The sequence below is a fragment of the Bos indicus genome, chromosome 4 (assembly GCF_029378745.1).
Source record: "Bos indicus isolate NIAB-ARS_2022 breed Sahiwal x Tharparkar chromosome 4, NIAB-ARS_B.indTharparkar_mat_pri_1.0, whole genome shotgun sequence".
In the NCBI taxonomy this organism is placed as follows: domain Eukaryota; kingdom Metazoa; phylum Chordata; class Mammalia; order Artiodactyla; family Bovidae; genus Bos; species Bos indicus.
In genome coordinates, this window is record NC_091763.1 from 36951705 (window position 1) to 36963457 (window position 11753).

General features: G+C 31.2%; 1 protein-coding gene across 3 annotated transcripts in view; it reads left to right on the plus strand.

Annotated features, from left to right (window-relative positions):
- SEMA3A (semaphorin 3A) overlaps window positions 1–8739 on the plus strand; it is a 555723-nt gene extending 546984 nt beyond the window's left edge. For all 3 annotated transcript variants that reach the window (XM_070787658.1, XM_070787659.1, XM_070787657.1), the window contains one exon: window positions 664–8739. In XM_070787658.1, coding sequence (XP_070643759.1) covers window positions 664–1119 — 456 coding nt within the window. In that variant the 3' untranslated portion in view covers window positions 1120–8739. The remainder of the gene's footprint in view (window positions 1–663) is intronic.
- The last annotated feature ends 3014 nt before the right edge of the window (window positions 8740–11753 follow it).

Genomic DNA, 11753 nt, shown 5'->3' on the forward strand with positions numbered 1-11753 from the left:
AGTACCCCATTATCTCTTTTGACAGTTGAAGCAGTCTTTAAACATGTAATCATGTCATATACATGTTAAGGTTGATTTTATATGTTACCAGCTTAGGCTTCCAGAGATCTCTTTTGTAAACTTCATTCAGAGTAAAAGTGCAGTTAGATATATTAAATGACATGTGTTCATGTCGCATCTAAGACAGGAAATTGAATAAATAAGTAAGCATGTAATCCCATAATTTTTCTGCTTTTGCTCAACTACTGAATTTATTTCATTTTTTCAAACCTTATTATAAATTCATTCTAATGCTGCACTGTTTTCTAGTATTATGTTTCTGTATTCCAATTCCAATACTCACTTTCGCCTATATTTATACACTTTATTTCAAAGTTTTAAAATAGAATATATCTTTGTCCTTTCATCCTCTTAATTATTTTAAATTATTATGAGAAATTTTATTAAAACAATAGACAACCAGTATTTTGCAATATGTCTTAAAGACAGGAGAAGTTTATAACTCTTTTTTCTGATGGGAAAATTATATCATTTCTCTTAAACTAGAAATTTTACTGTTAAAATGTACCTCAGTATACAATACAAATTTTTACTGAGACAGAGTTTTGGAGCTTATATTTCTTGTAAATATATATGATTTCACTGCTTATTTTCTTTTGCTAGATCAGAGTGGATGATCATATCATCAGAACAGAACAAGGCCTTCTACTGCGTAGTCTGCAGCGGAAGGATTCAGGCAATTACCTCTGTCATGCAGTGGAACACGGATTCATGCAAACTCTTCTTAAAGTGACCCTAGAAGTCATTGACACAGAGCATTTGGAAGAACTTCTTCATAAAGATGATGATGGAGATGGGTCTAAGACCAAAGAAACGTCCAACAGCATGACGCCTAGCCAGAAGGTCTGGTACAGAGACTTCATGCAGCTCATCAACCATCCCAACCTGAACACAATGGATGAGTTCTGTGAACAAGTTTGGAAAAGGGACCGAAAACAGCGTAGGCAAAGGCCAGGACATACCCAAGGGAACAGTAACAAATGGAAGCACTTACAGGAAAATAAGAAAGGCAGAAACAGGAGGACCCACGAATTTGAGAGGGCACCCAGGAGTGTCTGAGCTGCATTACCTCTAGAAACCTCAAACAAGTAGAAACTTGCCTAGACAATAACTGGAAAAAATGCAATATACATGAACTTTTTCATGGCATTATGTGGATGTTTACAATGGTGGGAAATGCAACTGAGTTCCACCAACTATAAATTAAGTCCATGAGTAATATTACTAACAGGCATTCTTCTGAATACCAACACCTATTAATAGAGGTCAGATGAACACAGATGTTCACACTAGTGACTTAATGTTTCCTATGAGATTTCACTATACAGGTTTCACTTTCTTCTTTGCCTGAGAAATAAAAATGTCATTTGCCATAGTGCCATCTAAAGAATAAAAATGGCATCAGCAAAGCCATTTTCTTGAACTAGAAATTTAAGATAAACTGCATGGATTTACTAAGCTGATGAATATCCCAAAACATTGTTGATTCAAGGATATCTTTTGGCTACCAACACTCATGTTTATGTGTACTGGAGGAGTAAAATGATACTGAATGAAATGGTCTGTGGAAATTAAAAAACAAACAAACAAACATAAACCATTCATCATCCAGAAGAAAAATGGAATACACTGATCTACTACTGATGTCTTTCTTCCAGCTTTGATCTAAAGATGTATTTTATTAAAACTATAATTTAAATGTACCATGACAAATATGCAGAAAAAACTAGCTCTTTTCTAAGTTAGAGTAAGTTTTTGTCTTACAGTTATTGTGGTATATAGTTTTTGTTTTTAAAAAACTCCAGTTGTGTGCTGCTTTTTTAAAACATTTTCAGTTTTGCAAGAATAACCAATATTGTCCTAAAGCATATATACATCATTAACAACTAATTCCTAAAGTCTGGATATAAAGTATGCTTTATTTCTCTGAGGAATTAAGAAAATAACACCTCCCTTTCTTCAAATATTACCTAAATTAATTAGAAACTGCATAAATATTCTTATAAAAACAGAGCATTTATCTGGAAAGAAAAACAAAGATAGAAATCAATTTGCAAATGCATTTTGTTGTACCTAATGAATCAACAAAGAGAAAAAGGATTGTATATTTCATAAAAATAGTAAGCATTGGTTTAATTTAATGTTAATAGAAAATGTCTTAACTCTTCACTTGAATCCCTGTCTGATATTTGAGATATAAAAACTCTCTCTTGACTCCATTAGGATTTTTATCTGTGTCACTTAATATTTTTGAGAAGAGGGAGATCGAGGATATTCAGAACAGCATCCTAAAAGCAAATTTCCCAGCTCTGTTCACATTTTTACCAGCTATTTCTTATCTCACCTTAAGACAATTATCTGTCTAAAGAACTCATGATTCCTTTCAAGTCAGTGGGAGTGACTTTTATACAAACTATTTTCCAGGACACAACCCAGCCTTAAAACATGTAAAGCTCGTTGTCTTCTGCAACAACTTATAAAATAAGATAATTATTAATTAAGGGCTTGTCTGCTTCATTGTCCTAAGATGATTCCTTAAGAATAATTGACTTCAAGATGTAAAAAACCTTCAGCATTGAGATGCAGTTTCTTTTGTGCTGCATTCATCTTTCCAAGAATTCCTCTCTGGGTCCTTCATCATGCACAAAAATGCAAAGGAAACATATTATTGCTAATTAATGAAAGCAGCATTGAAATTCTGACTATAGCTGTATTGGGATTCTAAATAACTCAGAATTAATTTCTCACCTCAGACTATAGTGAATTTTCAAAAAATCCTCTTTATCAGCTGAAATATTTCACAGATGAAAGCTCATGTTTCAACTTTAATGATTACGTTGAATAAATAATTTTTTGATGTTTGTTTCAAATGGGAGCCTAGAAGTACCCTATATTCAATTTTAGGCTCCATTGATTAATACAGTGTTACTCTTAGAAGTACATCCTCAAATGGCAGCTGAATTTTAAATTATTTGAAGAACAGACTCCTATAGAGAAGAAGTGTTTGAGATATAAATCAAAGAACAAAAAGTGCTTCAAAAATAGGTCATTTTAAAATGTTTTCATAGAGTATCTTAACTGTACTGCAATTCAGTATTGCATTTTATTCTAAATTTGCAGCTGAAACACATTTATTGAAAATAGCAAAAGTATCTTATTTCTTATTAGTCCTCAAAAATAAAGGATTTGAAAGGATAGAGATTATGTAACTTTAGGGATGCCATCTAATATCTGAATGCATTTTGTTCAGCACTATGAAATACCCATAGAAAGAAAGTCTAGATTTCAGTTAAACAAAACCAACAAATCCACCAGCATGTCTTAATAAATCATCAGGTCTACATTTTTGAAGAAAATTATAGATGTAACTTACACATAAATAACTTATTCCAGTCTTAATCTTCTGTCAGTGTGAACGGGGCAATTTGCACAAAAAATAATTAATATCCCATTTATTCAGTTTTAATAGACTTTGGCTCATGCTTGTATCATCAGAGTTGAAAGTTTTTTAACAGACTCATGTGACCTTGAACAGATTATGACAACAATCTTAAAATAGGAAAAAGTACGTAACAGAAGAGAAATTATGACCCACTTGAAGTCAAATGTAAAGTGTAAATGCATGTAAATGCACACTTAATGCTACTTTTTATGTATTATTTAGTGAGTTTCAATGGTATGTGTTTAATATTTTTGCTACCTACACATTAGGGAAAAGAGATGTAAATAATTTTGGAAAGAAGAGGAAGGACAGTGTAAAATGCAACTTTTTGTAGGTACCCCATTACAGTGTGTTCAACATCATCCTAAAATGCAAGATTTTCCCACATAGGTGACAAAGTGGCTCATGTGCTATCTAAGGGAAGAAGCTGTGTGCCCATTCAATAAGCATGTTTTTTGCCAGGTAGTAAATATGTTCCATATCTGTATTTATCATTGGATTTCAGATGGGAACTAGAAAACTGGAGAGAAAAATGTAATGAAACTGCTGCTGTAAATTACTCCTGTTAGCATGTATTCAGTTGCTAAATACACATTTCTTCAAAATATTTGAATTCAGATGTCTTTACTATTCCATGTAGCATATAGTGTCAAGGAATGTAAGAGTAGAAAAGGTTGAGAACCAGAGTCAAGTTGCTAGCATATTTATTCATTGTAGTCATCTGTAAGCTGAGCTCTATACTTCTGGTGATAAATGTGAATGCTACACCTTTAAATTAAATATTGTTATTTTATGCCATACTTACAAAGCAAATATGGGGAGGAAATTCTATAGTGTGTCATTATCATAGTCAGTTTCATTCAGGATCTACAAAGATGCCTGAAAATTGTTATTGAAATTGCCTATCCTGAAGGTCATAAGCAAGCATTTTATTAATTTATTAATATGGAGTGATTAGTACAACATTTTGAAATCTTTGTTCTAAGAATTCATTTTTAAACACAACTTTCTTTCACTTTAATGGAAATCTGTTGAGTTTCATGGCTTCAAATTCACACTTAACAAATAGGATTCAACATTAATGTAACAGTGTATAGAGATAAATGAGCCTAATGCCAAAGACATCCATGCTTTGTATTTTAACTTTGTAATAACTATAAAGTCAATGTTAATGTTTGCAAAATACATATGTCCATCAATAAGAAAGCATTTTTCAAAACTCTGCAGAACCTCTAAGTTTTACTTCTAACAGTTTATATACTAATTAATTAAAGAAACATACTTTTTAAAATTAAAATAGTAAGAGGACCTATAGATGAAAGAGAGAATGAACCCATGGAGATGTTGCCTCATATAATATGGTCATTTTCACAGTCAACCTGACCAAAGAAGACAGCTTGGTTTTCATTTCAAACATGCAAGCATACATAGACAGAGGCAGAGGTACCAAATCAAATTAAACCAATAACAATAATAATTTTGAATATAAACAAATCAGGCTTTTAGACATTTTGTTCTTTAGAACCAGATTCCTACCCACTGTATTAAATTCTGCTTGTAAGTCTTACTATGTGCAATGTTCTAGGCACTGGTAGATAATGAGGATACTAACATAAATGAGGTATAGACTCAAGAGCTCACAATGAAATAAAGAAAAAAGATTGTAATATGACTTGGCATCATCTTATCTGGCCAATTTTTCCTGATCCTCCCATCCCTAGATTGTACTAACCATTTTCGCTGCCCTAAATCTGTGCCTTGTATGTAATTTCACTATCACACTTATCACAAAAGTGTAATTGCTTTGTTTACAGCCCAGTCTCCTTTTCTAGACTGTGAGTGAGCTCCTTGAGGGCAAGGTTTGTATTTATTTTATTTCTGTCCTAGCCTGATGACTGGCACAAGAAAGGAGCTCTTTAAATTGTTGCAGGAAAGAACCAGGTTACACTGTGATGAGTGCCAAGAGCAAACTGAAAATAAAAGTGCTATGGGGATGTCCAGGCTGTCCAGTTTTCCCAGCATCACTTGCTGAAGAGGATTTTTTTTCTCCTTTGTATATTCTTGCCTCCTTTGTCAAAGATTACTTGACCATAGGTGTATAGGTTTATTACCGGACTTTCTATTCTGTTCCATTGATATATATATATCAGTTGTTGTGCCAATATCATGCTGTTTTGATTACTGTAGCTTTGTAGTATTGTCTGAAGTCTGGGACAGTTATGCCTCCAGCTTTTTTTTTTTTAATCCCCCTCAGGAATGCTTTTGCAATTCTAGGTCTTTTATGGTTCTATATAAGTCTTAACGATTATTTGTTGTAGTTCTCTAAAATATATCATGGATAATTGATAGGGATTGCATTAAATCTGTAGATTGCTTTGGGTAGTATGCTCATTTTAACAATATGAATTCTTCCAAGAGCATGGGATATCTTTCCACTTGTTTGAATCACCATTTGTTTGTTTCAGTTTCTTTTATGAGTGTTTTTAGAGTTCTCAACATATGGGTCTTTCACCTACTTGGTTTAGGTTTATTCCTAGGTATTTTATTTATTTATTTTTGACCTGAATTTTAAATGAGATTGTTTTACTTTTTCTTTCTGATATTTAATTGTAAGTGTAAAAAAATGCAGCAGATTTCTGTATATTAATCTTGTATCCTACTGCCTTGCTAAATTCATTTATTATTTCTAAGTTTTTGCATAGTCTTTAGGATTTACTATATAGTGTGCCATTCAACTGCATATAATGAAAACTTGAACCTCTTCCTTTCCAATTTGGATGCCTTTTATTTGTTTTTCTAGAACACTCCCTCATAACATATCCAAAAATAAACTCAGAATGTGAAGGCCTAAGTATAAGACATGACACCAAAAAACTGCAGAAGCAGAGAACATAGGCAGAACATTTTGTGACATATATCATAGCAATATATGCTTAGATTAATTCAAAAGAATTAAAAGCAAAAATAAACAAATGGGACCTAATCAAATTTAATATTTTTGCACAGCAAAGAAGACTATCAGCAAAATGAAAAAAAAATTGTATAGGATGGAAGAAAATGTTTGTGAGCAGTATAACTAAGAAGGGAAAATATGAATATAGCTCATACAACTCAATATTTAAAGAACAAAACAACCCAGTCAATAGGCAGAAGTTCTAAATAGACATTACCTGAAAGAAGGATACAGATAGCCAACAGTTACATGAAAAGATGCTCAATATCACTAATTATTAGAGAAATACAAATCAAAACCACAATGAGGTACCACCTCATACTGGTCTGAATGGCTATCATCAAAAAGTCTACAGATAATAAATACTAGAGACCGTGTGGGGGAAAGAGAACCCTCCTACACTGTTGATGCAAATGAAAATTGCTACAGCCACTGTGGAGAACGTATGAAAATTCCTTAAGGAAACTAAAAATAGTATTACCATAGGATGCAGCAATTCAACTCCTTGTCATATATCCAAAAAAGATGAAAACTCTAATTCAAAAAGATCCATGCACCTCAGTGTTCATAACAGCACTATCTGCAATAGCAAGGACATGGAACCAGCCCAAGTGCCTATCAACAGAGGATTGGTTTAAGAAGATACAGCATATATATACATAATGCAATATTACTCAGCCATAAAAAGAGAAAAAATAATACCATTTACAGTAACCGGGATGGACCTAGAGATTATCACACTAAGTAAAGTAAATCAGAGAAAGAGAAATGTTGTATCACTTACATGTGGAATCTCATAATACAAATGAATTTATTTACAAACCAGAAACAGATTCACAGACATAGAAAACAAACTTACGGTTGCTAAAGGGTAAAGGGAGAGAGACAGAAAGATAAATTTGGAGTATGGGATTAACAGATACACACTATACAAAAATAGAAAAGCAACAAGGATTTACTGTATAGCACTGAAAACTATTTTAATAATGTACAATGGAAGAGAATCTGAAATATATAAAACTGAATCACTTTACTGTGTATCTGAAAACTAAGACAATATTGTAAATCAACGATACTTCAATTTAAAAAAAATGCTATGAAATCAAAGAGGAATCAAGAATGTGGTGGGAGATATCATAGAAAGCTTTAAAAAAGAAGTGACCCATACACTATGTAATGAAATATGACAGATTTGTCCAAATGAAGTAAAAGAAGGCATTCTGGGAAGACAGAATAAGGAGAAAGAAAGGTATGAAAATACTTTTAAGAACAAGCATCCCAAATGAGAAGAGCATGGACTTCATAATGAAAAGTTAAATGTCCCCTATCTTATGAGTCAAAATGGTGCATTTGTTTGGTTTTTACTGTATTTTGATTTATTACACTCTATTTGCAGCCCATATTCTCATCACTGGTACATAACATCATTCATTCTGCTCCTTTATATCCTTTGCACCCTTTGCTCTCCCTGTCTTTCCTCTGAATCTTAACATCTTTGATATTTACTCAGCTGGAGTCACAGCACTGGGCAGTATTCCCACGATCACTTTCAAAATAATCTCAATGCCATAATCTCTTTGCTAGTTCAAGTGACCACAGGTCAGCTGGAATTTGGAATTCCACAGAAGAATAGCTGAGAGAAGATGGCTTCTTCAGGTTAGCCCCACTCCTCTTGTATTTTACGTACCTTCAGCATTATCTCACCCATCTAGTACTAGGCAGCCATGTCATGGGTTCCAACATTGCCTAGCAAGGTGACCCACAAACAAGACTTCACCAAAAATTAGATCAGAGATCAGATCAGATCAGTCGCTCAGTCGTGTCCGACTCCTTGCGGCCCCATGAACCGCAGCACGCGGAAGATAGCATTGAAATAAGCAGCATGTTTATTGAGTGGATGCCCTAGACGGAGTCCTTCACAGCTAAACAATAACACAAGTGAAGTTAGCAAGCACAGTTGACAGGCAAAGATTCCTATTTTCTGTTCTTAACTGAAAAACTTTTTTTTTTTTAAGTGAGAGCCATATCTTGAGTCTGTCAACTCCATATCACCATTATGTCAAATTTTCTCTCCTATAACAAAAAAATATATATTTTATTTCTCTTAACCTAAACATTATACTTGTATCTGCAGTATTTACTTATACAGTACCTAAGCAAAAGTTTTCATAAATGTGTTCAAATCATTACAGTTTGGGTGATTTTGAAGTTTTAACTTCCATTTTCTCTGTAAACCTCATTGAAGCATTAGATCTCAAGTAAACACATTTAAAAAAAAAATCCATGTTATTTGTGTAGCCCAATTCTTAAAGTTTCAATTGTTTGGTTGATAACTAAGTCCAGAGAGGCTTAAACTTTTTCAGCAAAGTTTTGTGTCTGAAAATCAAATAGCTTTTCCACTTTACAATTTATTTACTGCACTTCAGTTTTTAGTGGGTTTGCACCTTTGAATTTCAAAATAAAGAATGAATTTTGTTAGTCCTCAAATATTCTTATTTGAATTAAATTGCTGGTAAATATCAAGAAATTAATACATATCTCCATGTACCATTTAATAAATTCTACTTGAATTTAGATACTGACTAAAAATGATTCATCTATACTGTATTATTGGCATGTACCAATTTCAGAAAAAAATGTTGCTTTTCTTCTTTGTATTACTTTTGATTCTCAGTATATATTTATTGAAATTAACTTTTACTATATTTGGTTCAAGAAGCAGTTTAAATTTATTACCTAGTGAATAGTATACAGCATGATAAATAAAATCTGGCATCCATATGAAAAAGTGTACTGTTAAAAAGTATATTAAATTCTTAACATTATTAAGTCTGTTCACTCAGAAAAGCATAAGTAAATTCTTATCCCAAGATTATTATATTTTGACTGAATCTATCGTCTAGTCACTAACTTTAGAAACATGCCATTATTAAGACTTCTCCTTTAATTTCTTCATAAGTTTAAAATTAAAAAAAAAAACAGAATCACATACTCTAGATTACAAAATCCATAATCATTCATAAAAATAAGATATTATATTCCCTTTGGAGATTGGAATATAACTTGGAATTATTCCTATATTGGTCTCTTTCTAAGCTCCTCTTAGATATTAGACAGTGTTTATTAAAATTCTGTAATATCAGGTGGCTCTCTATTCACTATTGAGAAGTAATATGCTTGAACTTCTTTAAAGGAAATATTTATATATTTTTATAAAATTATCTGACTGATATCAGTACATACTAAATCTAAGAAGAAATTTTATTGCATTATGTTGTATTTAATATTATAATATTAAATAAAATCAATATATGCAAAGTATAAAAGCAATAATAAAGCCTTACTAAAGCTACTTCTTGACAATAACAATATTACATTTTTTGTATCACTTTATAATAATCCAGGTATTTTTCTGATCTCATTTGATCCTCTTTATATGAAGTAGGGCAGTCTTATTATCGTAACTTTGTAGGAAAGAACAGTAATAAGTGATTTGTCTTAGATCTTATTATTATTAATTAATAATTATTATTATTATATATTTTATTATATATATTTATATTTATATATATATTATATACTTATAATAATATAATTATATTATTATAGTTGATTAATAATAATTAATAATAATTTATTATTAATAACCTACATTATTAATCAATAACATTAACCTTTTAAACCCCAGATTACAATCTTGTTATTTTATCTAATTTGAACAGAAACTTTTATCACATTTCATCATATAGTAAAAAAAAAAAAACTCTATTAAACTTTTAATAAATTGCCACTGCAAAGGTGTTATTTTTGTTTCGGTCATCTAAAAATAATGTACATTCCAGGAAACAACTTATTGACTTGGGTACTTGATAAGATATTAATATGAAAGATGAAAGGTCCAATGAAAATTTCATCAGTCTTCAGTTATAAAATACTTAATGTCTATACTTTCTCAAAGAAAAAAATTTGAAGAAAAAATATTGGTTACTTCATGACTTGTTCTTAAGCAATTGAAGCAAAAAAAGAAAACTTTTATATTAAGTGAGCTTTTTTCACATATTTAACTATGTGACAGAAATAATAAAAATATTTTGGAATAATAAATGCATTCTTAAAGTCTGTGTTTATAGATGAAAATTATTTTGTTAGAAAATACCTTAATTTTTAATAACAATTTGAAGTGTATACTTTTGTGTGGAATAATATCCTTACACAATTTAACATATCAAGGACACCATTCCATAAGCAAACTTTAAAAATATACAGTATTTTCATAAAAATACATAGCGAGAAAACTTTATACTTCTTATTGAATTGCTACTTTCAAATATGTCATAATTATCAGTGCCTTATGTCAATAAATGCCAAAAGAAATTCTATACATATTCCCATTCTTCAACAGTAGTAATTATAAACGTTCTATGTACATACATTCAACTTAAATATCTATCATTTTTGAAATAAATTATGTTTTTACTTGATATATATGCCTAGATAATATAACTTTAAAATATTAAAGAAGTATGATAGACAATTGCAAGAATCCTAAATTGTATGAATGATAAATTTTGTTGAAATCCTAAATTCTTCAATATGTCACTTGGTTTTAAAATTCTCCAGTCCCACCCATTAAATGAGTGTCTCAATGGAAATGAACTCTAGCAGACACCAACTTCCTTAGGAAATATGCGTCAAGATATGTTAACTTCCAATTAAATATGGTACCCCAGAATGTCAGATTTGTTCTTAGTATTCACTAGGTTGTCTGAACCATTTGAAGATTATTTCAAAATCCAAGATTCAGTATTAAATGTAGATTAGACTTGTCAATTCCAGGTGGATGTCTTTCATCTCCACTTGCATTATTGTGTTACTTCTGTTGTACCATATGGTATCTCACAGTTGAGTGTTTTGAAAACTGGGTCAATATAGTAATGTTTTAAAACAGTATTTCTATATTATTATAAGCCTGTGTTCTCAGGAAAAATTATCCTTCAGTGAATAAAAGCATTCTTATTGCCTCATACACTTCCAAAATTTATGCTGAAATCAAAACTTCAAAACAAAGCAAAACCTCATTGTGTTTTGAAGATCTTGCCATCTTCTCATTGTTTGTTTAACCCTTTAAAAATTAAATACTAATTTCCCTGATTCTCTTCCATCTTCTGCAGTTTCTGGCACATCTTTCCTACCAGTTAGCAATCCAGCTTAAAAAATTCAGTATCCTCTAAAGAATGTGGTATATATGAAAAATGGAATATTATTCAGCCATAAAACAGACAAAACTGGGTCATTTGT